The following is a 25,511-nucleotide window of genomic DNA, read 5'->3' on the forward strand; positions in this document are numbered from 1 at the left end:
AAAGCACCAAGGATTCATCGACGCATCTGAAGATGCATTTGATATGCAAATCAGTTTGAGTGGGGAAACGGTGTTGTTGAAAACCAGCACGTACTCATTCAATCTCTGCATCTATGTTGCTGTGGAGAACCCTGAAAGCACATACCCATACACAGGCTGAAACATGCTGTGATGTGTGGACGGCCCACGTGTTACTGTTCCTTTGTAGCCCTTAACTGGCAGATGAAACCTATGTCGTGATCTCTGTTGACAAAAGACATACTCAGTCTCACGCTGGGCAGCTGAGGAGATTTATTTCTATGGTCCTCTGAGATTTTTCTTAGAAACATATGTTTTTCCTGGAAGCGTGATATTTGATGGACACAGGGGGTGGGTTGAGGTTGAGGTGGGGGCAGGGGGCTGAACCAGGCTGACAGGAAGTGATGTAGTGCAGTGAGGAACGTTTCATTTATTCTTAAGTCAAGGACCCGGTGCCCTTGATGGCGGACCCCGGGTTGTGCACAATTTCAGTTTGTTTTTTCTCCTGCAATGACGCAGGACAAAGAAAACTTATTTGTGTGTGCTTGTGATTTTTTTTATTTAAAAAGAACCTTACTGTCCCAATAAATGTTGAATACAGGAACCGGAAACTAGAAACAAGAATACAGGAAATCAAGTAAATGTAGCTAAAGGCTTGTTGGAGGAGGAGGTAGTGACACCGACCTGACCTTTTATAAACCCCTGGGATTCCAGGGTGCACGCAAAGGGCTGAGGATGCACGATGAACCACATTGTGTTGAGCTTCCTAGTGATTAACCTCTCTTTTTCATCCTCCCTTAGATTGTACAAACTGTGCCAGCCTCCACCCGCGGACAGCGACCCATAATGCACTTGGGCTCTATAAAGTGTCTTCCTATGGCTGTGGAGGTCAAACCGCTCCAGAGAGTCCTCTACCTGCCCATGAAGGAATGACACGACTGAAGGCTAACTCTCTCTTGTTGACCTGCCATTAGATCCAGGTTTTTCCTTTGTAATGTTCAACCCATGGACGAATATATGTAAATATAATTTTAAAGCAGAACATAGTCAAATTAATACTATATATTTTTTTCTTGCTATTGTACCGAATAAGTGTGCATTTTTTATTCAGCGAAAAAGCATCTCAATTAAATATATAAAACCAAAACAAAACATTTGTGCCTTAAAATTGCAAACTAAGTGAGATTTGAAGGAATCAATCAATGCCGTTGTCACGTAGCAAGCTTAAAATGATCTTGTTGTTTCCTACAGGGCAATATTTTCATTTCACAATAATGCTTTTTATTTACAGATAAAGTGAAGTCATATCTGTTGAGAGGACATTATTGGATTGCAATCTGACATGTTTCGAGTTAGCCATTCCATTTATTCGCCTTCCCTCTGACACATCATCGCTTCACTGGTTCGACTGTAGAAGAACTTTGTGGATTGAATTGTGTACCTTTTTTATGTGATCTTGTGTTGTTGATAAGCCTGTAAATATTGATGTTCCGTTGAAAAAAATGACAGAAAGAAAAAAAGGTTTTCTGCTGAGGACGGAGCCACTATATTGTTGAACGCATTGTTTGGATTTCATAAATCAGTTTATTCCACTGCAAATTGATGTTGTGTGATAGTAACCTGACACAGAGATATTTTTTCATTGTTCATCAGTATTAACACGTCATAGATTAATGGCTGTTTTGAGCTATGGAGTATATTCTGTTCTTTTGTATTGGCATTACTCAGGATATCATTTTGATGTTTGTTTTTTTTATTTTGAATACTTATCAACCTAGCATTTGCTGCATTGTTGTAGAATGGAAAGTAGTTTACTATGCAAACAAGTCGTATTAAAAAGCTGAAACAATAAGCTCATATTTGATAGTTTCCGTGAACCCTCTTTGCGTTTGTCATTTTTTATTAATTACCAAATTGAACAGCTTTCCATATATGTTCCTCAAAACAGAAATGCTATGTTTACAGAATAAATAATGACAAAGTAAAGTCAAATAGAAGATGATTACACTGTTTAGATCCACTATACACTATATATTATCTTCTTTTCATTTATTGTGATTTAGTTTGTCTTTTATTTGTAAATAAGACTACATATTTACTTAAACATTAAGCCTGTAAAATGAACGCACATTATTGCATGCATGTAATGAGGAGGAGCGCAGTGTCACAGCCCAGGAGGTGGACCAACCATGCAAACCAAATCTCTAAATCCAGCCTTGTTTTATTCTACACTCAGTGGGTAGTGTGGAGAAGTGCCCCCCTAGTCGCCTTCACTCGGGACCCCAATAGGCTGCATGTAATATATGTGATGGGGCGGTAGCGGCGATCGCACTTGCAGCCAATGAACAGGACGATCTGCAATCATTCCCTGACATGAGTTGTACACTACCGGGCTTCGGAGGGGAGAGAGCCTAGTCAGTGAACCTCTCGCCTGCTAGTAGACTGTATGTGTGCAGGGGATGAGCCACGGATGACTGGACCGTCCGACCAAAGGAGAAGTAATTGAATTTCGTGCAAGCTTCCCGCAAGGCACAGCGTGTGTGTCTTCATGGCGTCTCCACAACAGTCAAGGATTCAGTCGTATCTGGAGAGCAATAAGATCGGACCCTTGTTTGAGGTGAGTGCAGTAGGTTGTCTTAGGTTGTTACCAGGGGTGTTGTAGAGTAGGTGGTTGGTAAAGGGCGTTGGGGTGGTGCACACTTGGGTTGTATCTGCTTTAATCATGAGTTTTGCCTCATCATTTACCCGGTCACCTAATAGGAGCCTCACTCGCGAAGGGATTGGTTTTTTATTTTATTTTTTACAATCGAATAAAACTACCAGCGTGTACAACTAAAAGAGATGATCGTAAAGGGTGTTTCTACTTTAGTTATTCCAGCGAAATGACTGCTTGGTGACATGCTACCTCTCTGAAAACGTCCCACTAGGCTGCTACAGGAGGACACCGCAGTAAAGTTCATTTCATATTGGTTTGCTAGACGTGATGTTGAGCCATATCTGAGGTAGATTGAGGGCAAAACATAATTTTTGCACCAACTAACCGATATAGCATCGAGCCAACATTTGCCATGATTTCATCACCTCGTTATATTCGTGTTGTCTGACTTAACGAGCAGTCTTTTAGTCCCCAACAAGTTTTGCATCTCGTATAACCTCTGCACCGCTTTCAGTACTATTCTGCTTCATTTCATTTAGAAAAGCTTGGATAGGGTATTGGCTAGGGACATACTCGTCTTTTGTATCGGTAGATGCAGAAAGCATCCCAGCAGGGTGGCTGGTTGCTTGGTGTAAGAGAGCTGTTGTAATCACCTTGTCTTCTCAGCATGGCTTTAAAGCAGTCCTCTTTAGGAGGAGGGCGTGACTGATCTGTTCCGCTAGAAGAATGACCAAAATACACCCATAATATAGACCATACATGAAGCTATGTCTGGATTACTCAGTTGTTTCTACATAGATGCCTCTTAGTCGCATAACCATTATAAATGTCTGTGTGCCTGTTTCTATTTGTGTGTGTGTGTGCCAAATCAAAAATTACACATCAGCACTTTTTGAAGCCTACTGCGTACATTTACATATCACTGTGTCACAGATGCAAAAGACAGCCAGAAAGACACACACACATACCCACCCCCCCACCCCCCCCCCACACACACACACACACACACACACACACACACACACACACACACACACACACACACACACACACACACACACACACACACTCGTAAGTAGGCTACACACGCACACAGCCCAAACATAGTATCCTTCATCTCCAGAATGTGGCTGCTGTTTCAGCACCGTGGACAGCTACCTCTGTAGAGCTGAGCGTGGGACGACAGGGAATAAGTGCAGAGTAATGTACCGGCTAGGCTGTGTGTGTACTATGATGTGATGATTATGAGGTCTACAGTGCCTTCGTAAAACACAGGATCAGATTTAGGTGGAGGTTGAAAGGCCGAGAATTCTCCGCCTTTCCACCGCCACGTGATTCTGAGCCTAGGTTTTTCTTTCTTTTGTCAACCCTTAGATATATACATACTATTCCAAAGTCTTATTCCTCTTGTTCAACACATTTTCTTGTTTCCCGCCCGCTTTTCCATCTCTACCTTCTCTAAAGAACTGTCGAGTGAGAGTTACCCCGAGATCAGAGATTCTATTTACTCTAAAGTGTTTGTTCACTGACACAAGCATGGGACAATGATGAGCGTAGCAACCTTCATCTAGGGGAGTCTAGTTTGCACACATGACGTGGCGATATACCGCTGTGGCTACAAGTGCACACACATAGTATGTCACCAAAAAGCAATAAAACATACACAATATAGGCAATATCTCCCGGAGAGCAGGTCAACCAAACAGACGTAGATGTGTTCCATCTATATTTGAAATGCTCCAATATACCATTGGGCGGTTTCTCTGCAATGTCTGCTGTGTGCCGTCGGCTGCGAGCGTCTTGCAGGCAGGCTGGCGTCTGGTTTCTCTGTGCAGGACGGAAGTGGTGGCACTGAGTGCATATGAAATGTCCCACGGGTGTCGCCGTCTCTCCCTCGAGGCCGGCGTGGCTGCGAGGCTGGTGCCGATGAATCCTAAAAGGGATAAAGCAACGTGAACGTACTATCTCAGCCTAGATAGTGTCACATGGTTGAGGTGATGAGAGAGGTCAAAATACCTACATTACAGTACATTTCTTTTTCCGGGGCCGCATAGATGATGTTTTGTGGAATTTCTCAGAATTCAGAGAGTCCAAACTAGGAAGCATTCCACCATGCGGTGCTACACACACGATGGACAAGACAGTGCAGTGGCGCTGCTGGTCTATAGATGCTGCACATTGGATTGCATCACCACAGGATGGGGCGGGCAGCACATGTGTGCACTGGTTGTTCCTTTATTTCCGTCTTATATCGTATGTCACTGCCACAGAACTTTGCGTTGCATCAAAGCCTCTTCTAAATGACCAATAAATCGTAAAACCCTCATAAAGGGACACAATAGAAATCAAGCATAAGAGAGACATCGATCACCCCTCTGTTTGTGTGTGACGATGGACGCACTGACATGATACACATGCTGTGGGTGCGTTCAATAGACCCCAGGATCGGCTGTGAGAGAGCAGCAAAGTACCTCAGAAGGAGTGAAAAGGAATTCCTGCTTCTTTATTGACTCATGCTTGACAGGCTATTAGGGAGGGACTTAAAGGCGGGAGGGATATTGATTGTTTGATTGATTGAGGATGCGATTAGCTAGCTGGTGGTCTTCAGGGGGAAGCCTCCCAATGAAGTTCAATGATCCGGTCAATATTCAGTTGTGTTCGGAACGCTTTACCTGCGATTAGAGGCAATGAGCCAACCAGCCGAACCTTGCACCTCGGTTTGCACGGCTGTCTTGGTGTGATACTCTCCCCTGCCCTGCGGTCGCTTAGAGCGAGCAATCACACTTTGGTCCCGGCACCGCAACACAGCTGCCACATCAGTGGAGCGGCACAGCGGGGGGTGTGTGTGGTGTTACACGAAGAGCACTCATTTACTTACTGTGATGAGACACCGCAAATGTTTTCCCTCAGAAATGATTACTCCTCACCCCGGCCTGGCTAATGAAATGGTGGTCTCACACAGACCGCTGAAGCCGTATCGTTGTGGAATGGCCTGTCACAATAATTGAAGTCATTGTGCTCTGTATTAAGTTCTATTTATATTATGTTATCTTTTTTTTTTGGCTGAATATATGACACTAGGAGCAAACATGAGTATTGAACATCATTCATGCCGTTTACTTTTATTTGGCTATTAACTATTTTGCAGGGATTCCCATTAATGTTATTAAGTTTACCAAAGCTTTGAGTCATATATTCCCTCATATAGTCCTTTATGAGGGAATCGTTTTGTAAGGGCTATTGTCTCATATTTTAATGAGGTCCTTTTATTTAACAGGATAAATATCAACAGTATTCCATTAATTGTATATTAAAGAAATTACATACATCATTTTTCTCCTTCTAATCTACTGAAAGCAAGGCTGCAGCCTCGTTCCCGAGACTTCCTCAGGTTTGACGTCTGTGTAACAGAGCCGCGGGCCCTACTAGCTCCTTACGTTCACGCTGTCGCCACCTCTCCACCGGTTCAAACCCCTTATCTCGCAGCGCTCCTCGCTGGGATCTGTCAATCAGCGGTTCCTATGTAGGCCAGAGACCCTCCCTCGGTGCATTGAACCCCGCTATGCACAACGTTGGAACAGCAGAAAAACCTCCCCAATTGATCTCTTAATGTCGGAAACGTTGTTGGGTTTCATCGGCGGCGCCAGCGCCCCTTTGATAGCCCCTCTCAGAGTGCCTTGGCTGGTTCCTCAGGGGTCTTCATCAGGGGCCCCATTCATGCACAGGCGTCGAGTCTTTAATCACCACCTGCTTGTGTTGCTGCGTTGTGTGCCGCTTGTTTGTAGCGCACCGAAGACGCCAAAGGGAGGATTTACAATCAAGCCGTTTTCGCTCACAAAAACACAGTTCCAGCCTCTACTGCATTTGCAGTTAGGGTTGGATGCTGCTTGATGCTGAAGCTTTTACGCTTTGTAAAATGTTTGACGGCGTACAGTATGGGTTAAATGGTAGCTTGTGGCGGCACCTTGTGTGACCGTCCACCCACGTCAATTTGAAGTCCTTCGTCTTCGTACCGAAATAGCGTCCTGACTCATGTTTTCTACTGTCGTTCATCAGACAGTGTCAGCCAAACCAGTGAACGCAGATATATGTCGTGAATGAGCAGGAAGGGGGTTAGCCGGTTAGCATCTTGCCCGAGGATACCGACAGCACAGGTCAGTACAGGCAGCCGGCAAACATCGGGGTCCAAACTCAGGAACGTTTCCGCTCTGAGTCGAGCAACCTACACCACTACACCACCCTGAGCCCACCCACTACGACTGCTGACTCTTCCCCCTGCGAAGTGGGAATAATTGCCACGTAGACCATGTGGTGGAGGTCCCGGCCACGGCGTTCCCCCTGGGAATGCGGGGCCGGCATTATCCAGCCTCAGCCGGATCAAGTGATTCAGTGACTCCCTGTCCGACCTGCGGGACGCAGATCTCTCAGTCATCGGCGGGTCGCTCAGTCAGGCAGAATACACGCATGTAAGATGCACGCTCCTACACACGGCGATGCATGGGTGTGTACACACACACACGCACATGCTGCTATACACACACACTGACACCCACACACACACGAACACAAACAAGCACACACGCTCACGCTCACTCATTCACTCACTTATACATGCACATAAAAGCATACGCACGCACGCACGCACGCACGCACGCGCGCGCGCGCACAAACTCACTCACTTAGCTAGACACGTATACACGAAAACACACAAACACTTAGCTACACACACACTCATTGATGTACACACACACCCACACAATCGCCCACTCCCTTTTCCTCGTAATTTATTGGAGGCAGGGAAATCGAGCTGCATATGCCTGTCATTGTAATTATGTTATCTCAGTGTGTGTGTGTGTGTGTGTGTGTGTGTGCGTATGTGTGTGTGCGTGTATGTGTGTGTGATGGTCCCCCTAGCTCTTTGTGATTGACAGATGTAGATATGTCTGTCTAGTATTGTGTCTGTCTGGTCCCATCACACCCAATTACTAATGATTTCTAATTTATGAATCGTTTCCCCGTTCCTTCAATAATAATGGAAAGTTGTCTGTATACAGATACCTCACTGAATGCTGAAGTCCTCCACCTGCCTTGAATTAATGCAAAGTTACTAATGAGTTGAGTCTTTCCTTACTACACCTGACTACAGTGCTGTACAGATGTGTACCGGTGTACTTCCTTCCGTCGTTACATGTTGACCACTGTTGATCTGAGACTCAATAGAATAGAATACAACTTTCTTATCCAGCCTTGGCCTCAATTGTGCTTTGGGTCTCACCTCCGCGTCATTGAACCAGTACATTACGTTCAGACTCATATACTGTAGGATAAATGCGTACACATGTATCATGTCCCCAAACACGACAGTGTAGTGAATCGTAGCAGAGACTGGGTTCAATCCCTGGTGTCCACGACCACCCACAATGCCTCCTAGCGCCTTAACGATATGTATCTCATGTTCCCTGTTGCGTCGCTTTCAGATAAAGTGAGTCCTTATCTTAAATAGCATTGTTTGATCGTTTCAGAGCGATGTTAGGGGGATCTGGTGTCGGGCTGCGATGCTGCTGGGATTACCACACAGAGGGGCGCACGCAGATCCGTCACATTCCCCGCTAATCAAAAGCTTTGCACCGCTGCTAAACGACAGATACGTCTTGGGTAGCTACCCAGAGCACGCTCCTCTGTTATACACACGCCGCACTTTGAAATATTCCCCTGGTTTCCAGCCCCTCAAGTCTTCATTTTGTTTTCAATCAAGGAGCTCTTCGGAGTAAGCGAATACAGAAGCCGCGGAGGCAAGCCACACGCCATTGAAATCCATTTCAGGGGTGTTTCCACTCCGTAATTGATAAAGACAACTGGTGTGAAAATCGAAAACAGCTGCCTCCTGCTGAGGTGCCAGAGAGTGGTGTAAGACGAACAGCGTCTGAGGATTTGTCAACAATTAAACGCACCCCTTACGACGTGATATGGTGCATCGTGAAGGAGCCGTTGAGCTCTTGGTCATGAAAAGAAGTACAGGGTTTCTATGTCTCATTTACTATTCTTACACGTCCTTTTTACACGCTTCTTAAGCTGGCTAACAACCGCACCGAGTGGAACGACCCACAGTTAACGGGCCTTAACGTCTCACCGTTGAGACCGGACACTAAACACGCACAATGTATTTGGCGCTGGTCAACCCGGCACACCTTTAGTTTTTTAAAGACATCTTTAAAGGTGGAGTGATTAGTGTGAAATGGTCAGTGGACCCCCGGCCTCCTCCTGCCAAGCCGCCCCCCCCCCCCCCCCCCCCCCCCCCCCCTCCTCCTGGGGGACCCTGGAGAGACGAGGGGAGCAGACCGGCTCAGGGGTCAGCGAGGAGGAGGAGACACACACACACCGATGTGTGCCTGTGTGTGTGGGTTCTTGTGGGTATGGGCATGTGTGTGTGTGTGTGTGTGTGTGTGTGTGTGTGTGTGTGTGTGTGTGTGTGTGTGTGTGTGTGTGTGTGTGTGTGTGTGTGTGTGTGTGTGTGTGTGTGTGTGTGTGTTTGACCTTTTTCATACATGGTTTACATGTTCCTGCTCCTGTGAGTGCTTGTGTTCGTGTCTGTGTTTGTGCTTGTTATGTGCAGATCTGCTCCATGTTTTGCAGTGCTCCTGGAGCTCCTCCTGGAGCCCCTCCTTCTCCTCGTTACCTGGCACCTGCTGTTGCCTTTAAAGCCTGGGAGGCTTCATTCACTCGCTCTCTAGCCAGGGCCAGCGGCATGGTCCTCATTCATCAGTCGTCGGTTTAACCTTTTGTAACAATAAACCTGGTTTTTCGTATATTTAATCCTTGTTTGTCGACTTCATGTTACTTCCTTCGAGCCGGGTCGTAACATATTGGGGGCTCGTCCGGGATCGATCTGGATCAGTTTTGCAGAGTTGATTATTTCTATTTTCCCCTAGACAGAGTAACTTGGTATGTTTTGGTGGTGTTTGGCAGTGTGGCTATGAGCAGCTTCTTTTCATGGTGAGTATGGTGAGTATTGAGTCTGAGTGCTATGATTTTAAGTTGTGAGTGATCCCCCCTGGTTAGTTAGGGAGTGTACCAGCTGGGCAGAGCAATCTGTCCTTCCATCAGTACACTATTTGTTATTTTGCCTTCTTTATTTTCGAGGTAATCCTGGGTGGAGACGTGTTCTCTGGTGGGGGCGAGCATTTCAGGGCCTTGGTCACATGGCTGAGGTTAACTGAGCTTTGTTTTAAAGAAGCCTCGAGCCCGACACGCCTCAGAAGACCATTAGGGTTAGTTTAAAGTTAGGCAGATACCAGGGGGCTTGCTTAGATGATCATTTGCACTCGGAGGCTTGCTCACTGTGCTCAGCAGTGATTGATTTGTAAACTTGCTTTAGTGACTGCTTTATGGGCACAGTTGTAGTAACGTGTCCAGGGTCCTAGCTTTGTTTTCTACAGCTTGTGGATTTGTCAGCTGTAGTGTTGGAGGAGGTGTGTGCTGGGCGTACTGATGCAAGTTGAAACCTTGGGTAAAAGTGATTGGTGTATTTTGTTATTTATGCTTGGTTATTGAAGTTATCTAGTATGGTGGCTATCGATGACTTTATTAGTGCACCCTCGGAGGGGTTGCTTGATCAGCTCACTAAAGAACTGCTCCTAAGTCTTGCCAGTCATTATGACATTGAGATTGCCAGTGGTGATAAACGTCTTAAAGATAGTTTAAGAGAAGCACTTAAGGCAAGCCTAGCAGAAGGAGGCGTCCTAAGGACGTCGGCTCTACCAGCATACCAGCATCAACTTGTTCTTCCTCAAATGTCAGATGCTGTGCTGGAGTTCAGGTTGAAGGAGTTGGCGTTTCGAGAATTAGAACTAGAGGATAAAGAAAAAGAGCGTATCCTTAAGGAAAGACAAATGCACCTAGAGGAAAGACAAATGCACCTAGAACATGAGCGTTTCTTGAAAGAGCTTGAATTTAAGCATGCTGCTTTGAGCTCATCCAGTTCTGCCTCGGCTCAGTTTAACGTAGCAAGAAACATCAGACTAGTACCTCCATTCGCTGAGAAAAATGTTGAGCAGTACTTCGCTCATTTTGAACGAGTGGCTACCGTTTCAGACTGGCCAATACATGCCTGGACATCGCTTTTGCAAAGCGTTTTGGTGGGAAAAGCACAAGACGCTTACGCTTCTTTAAACATTGAGGATGTCAAGGACTATGAAAAAGTTAAAGGCGCCATTCTAAGAACTTATGAGCTCGTTCCTGAGGCGTACCGCCAGCATTTTAGAGGCCTCGGTAAGCTGGATGAACGAACTTATGTTGAGTTTGCAAGAGAAAAGGAGATCAGTTTTAGTTCTTGGTGCAAGTCACAGAAGGCGGAAACTAAGGAGGATCTTAGACAATTAGTTCTGCTGGAGGACTTTAAAAATTGTCTGCCTGTTGCTGTGTGTACTTATCTCAATCAACAAGAAGTGTCCACTCTTGATGAGGCTGCTGTTCTAGCAGACAAGTTTTGTGTTGACGCTCAAGGTAAACTTTGATAGCGACCAAGGTGAGCGAAGGGGAAGGACTGGTTCTAGTAGACCTCGGTTTCCAACCACTTCCTCCACCTGCTCAGAACCTCCTCCCACCGTTTCTACAACTTTCGCTAGATCGGCTACTGTGAGTACTCCGTTAGAGAAGACTTGTTTTTATTGCAAGAACAGTGGTCACTTCATTGCCGATTGCCCTGTCTTGAGTAAGAAACATGAGTCTTATAAGCCTGTTGCCTTACTAAAAATGGTGAAAAATTGTGCTGCCATCCAAGACATGGACCAACCCGCTCAAAAGAGTGAGCTGCCTGGTTCTTCGTCTTTCCTTATGGATGGTTGTGTTTCTCTTGTCACTGATCCTTCAACCAAGCAACCGATTAAGATTTGGAGAGATAGTGGAGCTTTTCAGTCTCTGATTCTACAGGACCTCCTACCGTTTACTGACCAGTCTAAGTTGGGTTCCAGTGCCCTCGTCCAAGGGTTTGGGGGGGGGGGGGGGGGGGTTTATCTGTCTCTGCCTATGCATAAACTTACCCTTGAAACTGGTCTTGTCTCTGGGGAAGTAGCTGTAGCTGTGTGTTCAAGCCTTCCCATTAAAGGGGTGTCCTTCATCTTGGGGAATGACCTAGCCGGTGGTAGGGTGCTTACGGCTCCTGAGGTTGTCCCTTTTCCTGTAGTGTCAAAACGCCCAGATGATCTTCAGAAGCCCAACCAGAAGATTCCTTCAGCTCCCTTACGTCCTATCCCTGCCATAGGAGAGCCTTTTGAGCGTATCTTGATCGATTGTGTTGGTCCCCTTCCTCGTACCAAGTCAGGTAACCGGTACTTATTGACAATCATGTGTACAGCTACCCGGGTTTCCTGAAGCTATCCCTCTACGTAGAGTCACCGCTTCAGCCATTTCCAAGGCCCTCATTAAGTTCTTTACAGTGTTTGGCCTGCCAAGAGTTGTCCAGTCTGACCAGGGTTCGAATTTTATGTCCCGTGTGTTCTCTCAGGTTCTCCAGCAGTTGTCTATTGAGCACCAGACTTCATCTGCTTGTCATCCAGAGTCTCAAGGAGCCCTTGAGCGGTTTCATCAGACCCTAAAGTCCATGTTACAAGCCTACTGTAAGGAGTTTGAGAGAGATTGGGATGAGGGAACCCCTTTGCTCCTCTTTGCAGCTAGAGAAGTCACTCAAGAGTCCCTTGGCTTTAGTCCAGCTGAACTGGTGTTCGGTCATACTGTGAGGGGCCCTATGAACCTTTTGAAAGAGAGATGGTTGGCAAACCAGTTCCCCTCCACAAATTTGCTAGGCTTTGTTTGTCATTTTCGGTCAAAGCTGAACAAGGCATGTGAGCTGGCGAGGCAGAACTTGGGGGAAGCCCAAGGACGGATGAAGGGGTGGTATGACCAAAGGGCAAAGCATCGGGCGTTCTCTCCTGGTGACAAGGGGTTGCTGCTGCCACTTCCAGGGTCTGCTTTACAAGCTCGATTTAGCGGTCCATATGTGATGCGGTCCATATAATGTCCATATCTGTTGCGATGGAGTTTGTTCCTGCAGGGCTTTAACCTGGAAATAAAGCACATCCGTGGAAGGGACAATGTGCTCGCAGATGCCCTTTCAAGGTCATGAGTGTCAGAAGCATCTGGTATGGTATAGGTTTTCATTTGTTTTGTTGTTAATTTGGTTTGTGTAACTTGGCGGTTGCCTAGAGCAACCGTTTTAAGGGGGGGGGGGGTGTTATGTGCAGATCTGCTCCATGTTTTGCAGTGCTCCTGGAGCTCCTCCTGGAGCTCCTCCTGGAGCCCCTCCTTCTCCTCGTTACCTGGCACCTGCTGTTGCCTTTAAAGCCTGGGAGGCTTCATTCACTCGCTCTCTAGCCAGGGCCAGCAGCATGGTCCTCATTCACCAGTCGGTTTAACCTTTTGTAACAATAAACCCGGTTTTTCGTATATTTAATCCTTGTTTGTCGACTTCATGTTACTTCCCTCGAGCCGGGTCGTAAGAGTGCTTCTGTGTGTTTGCTACAATGGGTGTGCTTCTGTGTGTGTGCCTGCGAGTGTGAGAGGGCTTATGCATACATTGTGTGTGTGAATGCTTGTGCCTAGGTGTGTGTGTGTTCATGACTGTGTGTGTGTGTGTGTGTGAGAGAGCATGTGCGTACGTCGGCCACGTGGGTATGAATGCTTTTACATGTGCGTGTGTGTGTTCGTGTGCATAAATATCTGCCTCCGTGCATGCCTTTGCGTGTGTGTCCGTGTGTGCGTGTGGAGTGGGTGGTAATTGCAGCAGTAGTGCGCACAGGAAGGGGCGTGGCGGTGAGACTGCAGTGTCTGTGGACACTAATGGAGTACTCATGTCCTGACGCGCTGCTCTGCGGGGCGACTGCAGCATGTAATTGATAGTCACGCTCATGAGCCGAGGGACACGCCTTCGTACTTAACCCCACGCGCGTCTCAAGACCACCGAGTGGCGCAGAAGGCGTTCGTTTCCCCCCCCCCTAAAGCAAACACCTCGGCGTTCATGTATGGAGGAGGTGCTTTGTTTTCCCCAACATATCAATTTCAATCCTATGTTTAGCTCCATAGCATAGCTCATTAAAACGCCCCGTGTGTTTTACTTAAGGAAATGTTCCATAGCATTGTGTGTGTGTGTGTGTGTGTGTGTGTGTGTGTGTGTGTGTGTGTGTGTGTGTGTGTGTGTGTGTGTGTGTGTGTGTGTGTGTGTGTGTGTGTGTGTGTGTGTGTCCCCAGCCAATGCTGAGGAAACATCCTCACTCATGTGAGGTGAGTTCAGCTCTACCGTTCCTGTACAGCACAGCGAATGTTACCAATGCACCATAGATGTCTGCAGGAACAAACAGTGATGTTGAACAGGGATTGTAATTAGTGTGTGTGTGTGTGGCTGTGTGCGTGTGTTCCACTTCATGAGTAGAGGTTGTGTTTGCTCAGGATCTGAATGTCGACAACGAGCATCCCCTCCTCTCATGTGCCGCCTGATTCAAGGTCTGGACCTCACCCAAACTACATCCCCCCCCGCTCCCCCTTCTGACTCTCTCTCTCTCTCTCTCTCTCTCCCACCCTCCCTCCCCTATCCCTTTCCTTCTATTTCCATCCCTCTCTCTCTCTTCATCTCTCTCTATCTATCCCTTTCTCTTGCCATTTCTCTGTCTCTGTCTCTCTCTCTCTCTCTCTCTCTCTCTCTCTCTCTCTTTCTTGATATCTCCTACCCGACTCATCTTCTGCTGTGTCGGATGATCTTTCTCTTTCTCTTTCCCTCTCTCGCTCTGTCCTCCTGACCCTGTTATTTTCGCCAATAATCCATCCTCCTGCATCCTGCATGAAGCAGGGCCTCACCTCGCATCACCTCCACAGTATCAATTCTTTCATTGAGAAGAGGCAGCTAAATCAATAGAAGGCATTAGCCTCTCACACAGCAGGATAGAGAGAGGGAGACGAAATGGAGCAGGAAACCATCCAGCTTTCCATCTTCTGGCTGTTATACTTCTGGCAGGTATTGTGATGGCTGATGCAAAGACAAAGCTTTGTTTTTTGACCGTCTGCCGTTCTCTGGAATATTCCTCGGGCGTGAATAGTCGAATGCTTCGGATGGATTTTCGCATCTGCATACACTGAATAGCTGGTGGGCCTCAAAATGAGAAATTCCCTCAGCGTGTATCTAGACAAGCTATTATTTATCTCTCTTCAATGCCAGTAGATGGTTAGGTGGATGAGAGTGCTCGTGGGGGAAGGGAGAGCAAGTACAGCTTATATTGGGCTTGGGGGGGCTTTCTTTTACAAACGTTCACTATTTTTGATGATGATTGGTTGATTGTCCACCAATGGGCTGTTGCCAAGTCATGGCTGCATCTTGATGCAGGGTCTGATGAGTTATACATATACATATATATATATATAGTATCATACAATATATATATTGTATGATACTTAATCTCTGATATGAGTTAGTCTTGTTCTAAAGGGATGAGATGGATCACATTTTTTATGATGTAATCATCTTCTTCCATAATGTTCTTTTAATTGATCTATTCGTAATTGATTTTGTTGCTGTAATAGATGCCTTTTTGTTTTCTGTTGTCCTCATCTGTTTATTACAGACAGACAAAATCTTCTTGCATGAGTAACCTTTACTGATGGCGCCCCGCAAATAACAAAACACAATTGTCCTTCTTGTGTCTTCTTCTAAATCGAGACAATACGAAGTCTTTCAAATAGAAGGACAATCTCTCGGACCGATTGTCTTGTTGTTGATTCAGAGACAGACCTGTCCCGCCTATGAATTCTTACTTGTGGGGAATACCAATAACTTGAAGTGTCCTCCCTACTCAACATTCGGGTTGGTGTAATAGAGTAAGATCTCTATTGGTATCTCTCTCTATCTATCCCTTTCTCTTGCCATTTCTCTCGCTCTCTCGCTCTCGTTGTTGTTTCGCTGTCTTTCTCCTGCTCCATCTCTCGCTCTTACTCTCTCTCTGTGTCTCTCTTTCTCTCTGTGTGTCTCTCTGTCCCTTTCTTACCTCTTTCCTTTCGCTTTCTCACAATTAAATTCGGAAAAGCTTTACTGGCATGGAAAAGCAACATTTACAACACCATCTCTCTCCGTCTCTTCCATGGTGTGAAGAGGTGGGCGCCAAGGTGCAGGCTCAATCTGAGCTGGGTGCATGGCCTGGAGGGGAGGGGGAGGGGGAGGGGTGAGGCAGTGTGAAGGACATGATTACTGTCTCCGTCCCCTTGGAGGTAGTCCTTGAAGGCTGACGAGGACGTGGGCGTCTCTTGGCCGCCTGACAGTCTGTTACGAGGCATGGAGGAAACTGATCCTGTATTCCATGTGTGGACCCGCTGGCTGATGGACGGACTGTTATCGTATCCATCACCGTGCATGTGGGTGTGGAGGAAGTGTTTGGGATTGTTTGCCTCCGGGATGACATCTGTATGGGTCCTCAATCTCTTGTTGTTGTATCAATCATGAGGTGTTTTGGTGTGGAGGTTGAAGAGTTTGGGACTAAACGGGTCCTCACTGTCCTGTCATTGGAGAAATTGGATACCCAAACACGCACACGTACACTTGAGTGCATATGGGCGCACACGTACACATGCATGCACGCAAGCGCCCTCATGAACAACCAACACCAATGGATAAACACCCAGACAGACGCATACACATATACGGTATGTGTTTATATGATTATTAGGTATTCACAGAGTTTCTGTGGATACCTGTTCCGATTTCCATATACTATATATCTTTATCTCTATATGATGGAAGTTCTAAATTTGGTGATGAAAAAAAAAAAAAAAAAAAAAAACATTGTCATGGTAGCCAACGAAAAAGAAAAAAGAAAGAAAATTGCACTTCCTTCTTTTCGCCCCACCAAAATAAACGTGTCAGGAAGTCTCGAGGACTGTGGGGATGTTCAACCAAGCGCCGTTTATAGACCTTCCGTTGCCAGGTTAGCCTAATTGCCCAGCGGAGCAACTAAGGAGTAATTACCCTTTCTGCATCTCGGCGTCGTTAGTGGGTCCTAATTAAGAGCCGTGTGTGTGTGTGTGTGTGTGTGTGTGTGTGTGTGTGTGTGTGTGTGTGTGTGTGTGTGTGTGTGTGTGTGTGTGTGTGTGTGTGTGTGTGTGTGTGTGTGTGTGTGTGTGCTACCGCCATTGCCGCCGCAACCCCCCCGCTGTTGTCAGGGAGTGCGTTGTTGTGCGGCGGGGGGGCTGGTGCGGCAGGAGCTCGGGAGGCAGAGCGGGTTGGCTGGCAGACGCACGGTTGCTACTAGTTCGATCCCCGGCTCCTCCGATCCGAGTGTCGAGGGTGTTACTGAGCGAGCGAGAGGCCTCACCCTGACCGCTACTAACACGCCGGCTGTCGCCTTGCATGGTTGACTCCGTCGTTGATGTGTGCATGTATGGGTGAATGTCGATATTATAAAGCGCTTTATAGATGGAGTCCATTTACAATGATGTCCCGGATTAAATGGTCTGGGTGTGAACCTCCTACATCAGCTCTGTCTGTCTGACGGCTCACCCCTACCTGCTCAGTAAGGACATGTGTTGGTTTGGATTGCTTTAACAAATGTTTGTGGTGACGAGGTCGGAAACGTCCTTCTTTCTCGGTTCCATTCTTGAATTTAACTGTACTTTGCTCACATTCTTACATTTAATGTATCAGATGCAGATTTCCAATAATGTATTATATATTTTTTCATGTTCATTGTTGTCGTTGTTCATTTGGATCAAATTGCTGCTACATAACTGAAGAAATGGGAAAATAGTAAGTTTTAGTATTACACTGCAGTGCTGCAACGACTGCAGCAGAGCTGCAAATAAATAAATAAATACAATTAGCTCAGAGCACCAATGTTGCAGTGTTGTTAGACACGCCTGACAACACTGGTTCCAGCGCAGGCTGTCTCCTATTGGTTGAATCAATGTTTTTGGGTTAGGTCACTCTCTAACGTTTGCATGGAAACTGACACTTTCACCTTATCCAGCCTGATTGGACTCGCTGTCCAATAACAGAAGGAATGGTGCTGAGTTGTGTTGGGTGGTGAAGTGTTTCCTCTGCTCCAGTAGTTAACTATGCTGCCGTGTCTCTCAAAGCCTTCCTTAATACTCCCCTGGTTACAGTATGTCTTTTGCAAGCAGGACTGTCCTCCACAATAGTTCACTGATTAGCCCTCCTAGCAAACACTGTACGAACACTGTACAAATGATGCTGTTGTTAAGCAAACAAAACCATGCGCAGGCACAAACACGCACACACACACACACGCACACACACACACACACACACACACAAACGCAGTCATGCTCAAACACACACACACACTTGCGCACACACACAGCTGTGCAGGCACAAACACTCAATCACACACACACACACACACACACACACACACACATATCATGCACACAAATAAAAACGCAGTCATGCTCAAACACACACACACGTGGGCACGCAGGCCCACAACACACACACTTGCGCACACACACAGCTGTGCAGGCACAAACACTCAATCTCTCACACACACACACACACACACACACACACACACACACACGTGGTTGTGCTGTGTTCCTTAAGCACTCTGAATTCGAGCCGAATTTGTCGACCCAATGTGGCTCCAAAGTGTTCATTAAAAGTTGCAGCGTTGTGCCGGCCTGTCATCAGCTCTGTGTGATTGTTCTCTGTTGTGTTCTGCCTCTGTAGGAATTGATGACCAAATTGATAACTGAGACCCCAGACCACCCTATCCCTTTTCTTATTGATCACCTGCAGACCAAGCAAGGCAGCCCTGGCAGGCTACAGAGGACTCTGTCGGGCTCTGCAGCGCTGTGGGCTGACGGCTCGGCCGGTGGGTGCATGCACACACACGCACACGCACACGCGCATGCACACTGGCACACATGCATAGACACGCAGACACACAAAGACAACACAAAGACATGCACACAAACATATACATATTTGCACGCAGACTCACACACACATATGCCCACACCAACACACACACACACACACGCACACACATTTGCATGCACACACACGAGTACAAGAGTAACTTTATTGCACAGCTGCACAGGCTGCATTGTAAGTATTTTATCCATTGCTTTGCTATTCCTGAATGGTAATGTTCCCATTCTTAATGTCCTTTGCTTTCTAGCGGAGAGCAAAAGCACTCGAAGGGAGTGCAGGAACTTTGAGAAGCCATGGCAGGTACATCCTAAAAAACCCAAGAAATCTAAGAGTGACCTGGCCATGTCCAGTATATCCCCTCCTTCTCCAGAGTCCAAATCACGTGAGTATCTCAACCATGGTGTGACATTGCTGTATTGTTTTAATTTTAGTTTGGGGCTGTTCTCCTTCCTCGACTCGACTTTAAGAACACCCCCTCTGCAAACTTTCTCTGGCACATTTAGTATAGTATACCACTTACAGATATCTCTCACTGTGACACTGTCTTGTCACAGGAATAGATGAAAGTACCTCACTGTCCACGCTTCAGTGGTCCCCTGTCAGCCCCATGATCTACCCTATTCAACCATTCAGCCTATGGGTCACTTTTATCCAATGTGCCTTCACTCAGATACATCACTCAGGATCGGTCTAGATTTTCCGGTCGAATTTAGATTAGATTAGATTAGATTAGATTCAACTTTATTGTCTTTGCACAATTAAGGACAACCAGTACTAAAAAAATGCAGTTTAACATCTAACAAGTAGTGCAATCATATAAAACTGCTTTTCCTTACAGCAGTGCTTAAATAAAAAATGCAGAAGACACAGAATGCAGAGAATCCTCATATAAATTCGAGTTCTGAGAAATCAGACAGTCCATAGTCAATAAATAGAATAGGATATAATTTCTTGTCAGTGTGGTGTCTGCTAGCCTTGTGAAACCATCCTGATTTTTTATTTTTTTTTGTTTCGTAAAGATTATGGGTCTGGCCTTGGCCGGGCAGGAATTGGCCGCTGCCTCACGTTGTTAAAAATAAAACTCCAGCCAATCAGAGTGACCCTGGTGCTTTCACTCGCTCTCACCGAAACATCGTCGGATCTAAGAGAAACCCACCGTGCACACTCCTCTTCATCCCTTAACGTCGTTATCCGGTCTACCCCGGATAAAACCGGTTTGGAAAGCTCCGTACATTGCTACACTTTCCTCCGACGCCGCCATTGTGGTTTCAATGCGACAGACCCCAGTGCTCCTTATTCACGAGGCAACGAGACCCTCTCTGCGCCGAGCGCTGATTGGTCCTCTCATTCTGTGTGTAAAAAAAAAAGCTTTCAGCGGGATGGAGGGCAGATCGATTCCTCCGAGGGAAACAGAATGTGAGCTGGGCGAGATGGAGCCGGGGTCTCCCCGAGGCGCGGCAGAGGGTCAGGACGGGAGCGGTTGGCAAGGAACGGTTCGGAAAAGCACGAGTCCGGCTGAATAATTCAGCAGCGGGCTCGATCCGTGCCAGAAAGTGAGCCTATTTCAGTCAGCGGGGAGGGGGGTGTGTGAGAAGGGGGGGGGTCCGGGGGGTCCGGGGCCGGCGTCAGACAGGAAGTAGTTTTGAGGGTAATGGAGGCAGAACACGAGGCAGGGACATGAGTAAGAGGGAGAGGGATTCACGCGGACACGTGTCCCGGTAGGTGAGGGGGTGTTCGGCTGCTCCGGGATGGACATGTCTGCTGCTGCTGAGGAGTGGGACCGAGCCAGCCTATAGACGGAGGGGGGGGGGGGCTTCTGTGTGTGTGGATGTATTTGTGTGTCTGTGTATGTATAAATGTGTGTGCGTGTGTGTTTGCATATATTTGTGTGTGTGTGTGTGTGTGTGTGTATTTATATGTGTGCGCGGGGTGAACGGGTTCGATCAAGAAATACAACAGAACAATACTGTGTGTGTGTGTGTGTGTGTGTGTGTGTGAACCCATGTGTGTGTCTGTGAGTGTGGGTCTGTGAGCCAGAACATCCCTATGTCGTAGCGTGCAGGGAAACACCCTCGCAGTGAGCTGCCTGTGCATCCTAATCCTATCAAGGGTAAGCGAGTATGGCGTACGCTGATTAGCATACAATGTTCAAACGCCTGTTCTCCGTAAGAAGCCAACCATCCCCTGGCTTATTAGCTTTATTCAAATACAGCCATGTCAGAGCGTAAGACCATTAGATACAGAGGGAGTAGCAGTCTGTTTGATGCACACTATGTAGGCATTTACTAATTTAAAGCCTTGTGTCTATAATGTGTTTTGCGGCAAAACCAATTGAAAGTTTATGTTCTCTCTCTCTCGCTCTCTCTCTCTCTCTCTCTCTCTCTCTCTCTCTCTCTCTCTCTCTCTCTCTCTCAATATGTCCGTCTCATCCCCTTCGTGCATTATCCATTGGGCGTTAGAGGACATGGCATGTGAGGAAGTATGTGGGTCATTTTCCTCCTCATGCTGCTGTTGAAGAAGTTTCCAGAAGTGAATCAAACAGAATGTTCCGTCTAATGAGCGGCCCTCTCTCGCTGGGGTCCCCAGCCCCGCGCCCTGCTTCCTTTCAGCCGGTCAAACCGCGCTGCACGCCTTTACTAAAACTTTCTCCCGATATGTTCCCAATGGCCAATACTGCTAATGCAAATACTGAGATAGTTCAATCCAAAGAGGTTGAGAAGAACAATCAACCACATTTTAACCACTGTCAAAAGAAGAATAGTAAGAGGGAGAATTGGAAACGTGGACTGCATGAGGTCAATCTGATTGGCTGTTTGAATGAAACGCACTGTGAGACGATGTGTGTGCGTTTGTGTGTGTCATGTTGTGTGTGCATCAGTGCCGCGGGCCAATGAGTACCCCTGGTGGGAGTGGAGGGAGAGCCGGGACTTCGACGAGCTCAACCACATCCTTCAGGAGAGCAAGAAGCTGGGCAAGGCCCTGGAGAGCCTGTCCCGCAGTGAGTACCCCCCCCCCCCCCCCCCCCCCCCCCCCTGAACGAGGACCCTTAAGCCGCGCTGACCCGCAGCCATACCACATGTGGGTTTCATCTGTCATGCTATTGGTTTCTTCGTCGGCTAGATCTGAATTTAAACAGAATTCTGCTGTGCTGTGAGCGTATTGGTTTTGTGTCGTCAAGGAAACATCTGGCAAACGGTTCTCCGTGATGTGCGGTTTTTAAGGTACCTTATTGACCAATCAGGATCAAGTATTCCAACCACACTGTGGTATAGGTAAACACACTGAAACGTTTTGTTTGAAAACAATCAGGACGATAAGTGTTATGTTCCAAAGTTTCAGGCTTATCTTTATGATGATACCTAAAATAAAATGTCTTATAGTAAGAGAAACATTTAATGCATGTAAAACATCACTATTTCCACATGACATCCATTTTCCCACACAAAGAGAATATTACATGAGCGATCATCCCCGTGGAATCAATTACTCTTAAGCTCTCGAAAGTCCTAGATCTTTTCAGAAATGCCACCGGGTAACCCTGAAAGAAAAACGACATCTATCGTGTAATTCAGCAGGATTTTGTCGCCTTCCCGGCTGCGACTCTGAGCACTTGCGTCTCATTGTGTTACATGCTGCACGGTCCATCACACAGAACAAATTGTAACAGCTGGGGGGTGGCTATTTGTCATTGATATCAATGGGGACCAAGTGCTTTTGCTCGCTGCCTTTACATTGCTGTGCCATTCGCTTTCTTGCTCTCTTTCTCTCGTTTGTGGTTGGGGAATAAATTAAGTCAAGAAAATGTAAATGCATCAATCAGTGTTTAGGTGTGGATACTCTGCTGTTAAAAGTGGCAGTGCGCTACTCTGCTTGGCTCTAGGCTTCATGAATAAGGCAGCGCAGTGCGTTTTGCCTTCTGCAGCCCGTGAGAGTGATGGGGGCCTTACAGAGGATTACAGGGAACATGTCCTAGTAATTGTTCCCCCGAGCAGCATTCAAATCCTCCCTTTGTCCTCTTCCTCAGGCATCGCCATCTCAGACGAGCTAGACCAGGTAGGCCTCACACCGTCCTGAGAATCTATTATCACGTTTGTCTTATTATTATCATGCTCCACACCTCCGTCTACATCAAACAAGTCTGCATGTGTGTCAACATCGCCGCGGGCCGGCGGAGTCGCCGCGCTGTGCTCCGCGGCAGTCACACATCCACAAACACGGGCCTCCGTCCTGTCTTATCTGTCTGCGGCGGCTCAGCCTCGTCTAGCAGGAGGCGCTGCGATTGATCCACGAAAACACCAACGCACACACACACACACACACACACACACACATACACATGCATATACACACACACACAGACACACACACACATAAACATACACATAAACACACACATTCACACTAACACACACATACACACACACTCCCAATCATACAACGTCATACACACACACAGACACACACTCATACACCTACACACATACACACACGCACACACACACACACACACATACACACACGTATTTACATATTTATATGTATATATTTATATTTATATTTATATACACGCACGCACGCACTCCCACACATAAACAGAGAGTTGTGGCTGCCAGCACAAAGGGGTGCATGTGAAGGAATGATGCATTCAAAGGGGTGACAGGGTTCGGGTTGGATACCTCAGACACAAAGACTGATACCAGAGCCTGTGTCTTGACAGGGGTGCCGCCCTCTGTCTGTCTGCCTCCCCTCACGTCGTCCGCATCTCTTTGGCCGCCAGCCCAAACGCGTTCCTGCTGATTCTGTATTGTGTGTTATTTGTGTCGGCGGTGCGGCGCGGCGCAGCAGGGCGAATACTAAACGTGGCTTGTGATCAGACGTTGAGGATGGAGTCGTGGCATTCAGGGAAGGGGGGTGGGGGCAGGGGCGTGGGTTGGTGTCAGGGGGAGGCGGAGGTGGAAGCTTTAGGAGAAGGCAGCAGACACGTTCAGAGCTCAGAGCTTTCTTCTTAAAGCTTAGACCAGTGTTTCTCAAACTTTTTGTACTGCGTACCACCACAGAAGATATTTGTCCCTCCAAGTACCACCATTATGACAGATGTTACAAAATATAAAAACATACAGTAGTGTAGGCCGGCCCTATTCAGCAACGCACATCTCATGCAGGAGGCACATTTATTCTTAAAAATAATATTATTTAGTGTTAGCTGTTGTCAGCTATACAAAGTGGTAGCACTAGAACAGTGACACGGAAACACACACACATACACACACAGCAAGTGAGACCAGGATCTCATGGTAAATGTATTTCCATCGTACTAGTATGTTGATAGTATCGTAGTTCCTCTGCGTACCACTTGATAGCGCGGTACGCGTACCATAGTTTGAGAACCACGGGCTTAGACAATTCACAAAGATTGTGAAGGAGAGGCATGAAGTTGTGACAGTGGTCCTAACTTTATCTCGGGACGGAGGGGGTATTTCCTCCAGAGAGGATCCGTCCAGGCACATTTACATTTAGGGGATTTTGCTGACACTTTTATCCAAAGCGACTAACAACCATTCATTCATACATTCACATCTACGGTGGAGTCAACCACGCAGGGCGACAGCCAGCAAGTCAGGATCAGTCAAGGTGAGGCGTTTTGCTCAGAGACACCTCAGAGACACCTCGGCCCTCCAGGGAGGAGCCGGGGATCGAACTAGCAACCTTCCAGTTACCAGACAACCCGCTCTACCTCCTGAGCAGCCCTAGGTAGGGGTTTCATGATGCAGCGGTCAGTGAACACCTGGACGGTGAACACGTGTCGTTAACAGCTTTTGTTCGCTCTGATTAGCATGGCGTTCTCTGTCTGCTCAGCGTCCTCTCTGCTCTTCTGTGTGATGCTCTCTGACTCTCACTACTTTGCAATATGTCTCTCTGATTTAGTTTTGGTTTGTACTCTCTCTCTCTTTCTTGTCCTTTTCTTTGTTTATCTATCCATCTCTCTCTCTCTCTCTGTCTCTGTCTCTCTCTCTGTCTCTGTCTCTGTCTCTGTCTCTGTCTCTCTCTCTCTCTACCTCCACCACCAGAACCTGGGGTGCTACGACTCCTCGCTGCGCCCGCGGGTGGTGGGGGAGTGGGTGGGCCGGCAGGAGGTGGACTCTGACCCGCTGGCGGCGGAGATGTTGCAGCCCCCAGTCCCCCGAGCCAAGACCGAGACCTGGGGCAGCCGGGACAGCAGCCCTGCTGGGAGGTGAGCCGTGTGCATGTGTCTGCGTGGGCTTGTTTGTGTGCGTGAGTGCATGAGCTTGCGCGTGTGCATGCGTGTGTTTTAGTGTGTGTGTGTTCCCCCCCCCCTCCTGTGTTTCTTCTGATGCTAATGATCCTGTTTCACAGCAGCCATCACACAAGTTGGATGCGCTAAACCCAGCGTGCTAGTAATGAGGCTAACCTCGTTTCAGGGCCCTCCGGTTCAAGGGAAATGTGGGCACGCGGAAATAGGGTGTTTTCCTAAAATGGATGTACGTCGTCATGCCAATGGTGGGATATGAAAATGATACATCCAGGAAGGGGACGAGCGAGGGGGAGGGAGAGAAAGAAAGCAACAGGCATTAGCGGCTATGATAGTTATTAACATTACGTGCCCTTTTAGCAACGTACTGTTTGAAAGTGTGACGTGTGAATGCCTGTGTGTGTCTGTGTGTGTCACATGCTGATCTGGCTAATTAGTGGAAGAAGGGATCTTGAATCATAAATCATGCAGAGGCGTCAGTCGACACACATAATCTCATTAGGGTTCCACTGTGGGCGGATTATAAAGACTATCTCCCAGTCAGGAGAAGACAGGGACGTGTGTGTGTGTGTGTGTGTGTGTGTGTGTGTGCGGGCCTGTATTTAACTGGGTGGGTGTGTGTGTGTGGCCTATGTGTGCGTGTG

The 25,511-nt window shown here is 47.2% G+C and overlaps 2 protein-coding genes across 2 annotated transcripts in view; both read left to right on the top strand.

The window, feature by feature from the left end:
* prex2 (phosphatidylinositol-3,4,5-trisphosphate-dependent Rac exchange factor 2) overlaps window positions 1-1,877 on the top strand; it is a 94,310-nt gene extending 92,433 nt beyond the window's left edge. Inside the window, exon 31 of the mRNA XM_060045735.1 lies at window positions 820-1,877. Coding sequence (XP_059901718.1) covers window positions 820-865 — 46 coding nt within the window. The 3' untranslated portion in view covers window positions 866-1,877. The remainder of the gene's footprint in view (window positions 1-819) is intronic.
* A 156-nt stretch (window positions 1,878-2,033) lies between these two features.
* Window positions 2,034-25,511, top strand: part of c23h8orf34 (chromosome 23 C8orf34 homolog) — a 59,722-nt gene continuing 36,244 nt past the window's right edge. The window contains exons 1-6 of the mRNA XM_060045741.1: window positions 2,034-2,635; window positions 18,390-18,534; window positions 18,844-18,978; window positions 21,475-21,594; window positions 22,621-22,649; window positions 24,665-24,828. Of these exons, the coding sequence (XP_059901724.1) occupies window positions 2,567-2,635; window positions 18,390-18,534; window positions 18,844-18,978; window positions 21,475-21,594; window positions 22,621-22,649; window positions 24,665-24,828 (662 nt within the window). The 5' untranslated portion in view covers window positions 2,034-2,566. The remainder of the gene's footprint in view (window positions 2,636-18,389; window positions 18,535-18,843; window positions 18,979-21,474; window positions 21,595-22,620; window positions 22,650-24,664; window positions 24,829-25,511) is intronic.

This window comes from Gadus macrocephalus, chromosome 23, assembly GCF_031168955.1.
Source record: "Gadus macrocephalus chromosome 23, ASM3116895v1".
In the NCBI taxonomy this organism is placed as follows: Eukaryota; Metazoa; Chordata; class Actinopteri; order Gadiformes; family Gadidae; genus Gadus; species Gadus macrocephalus.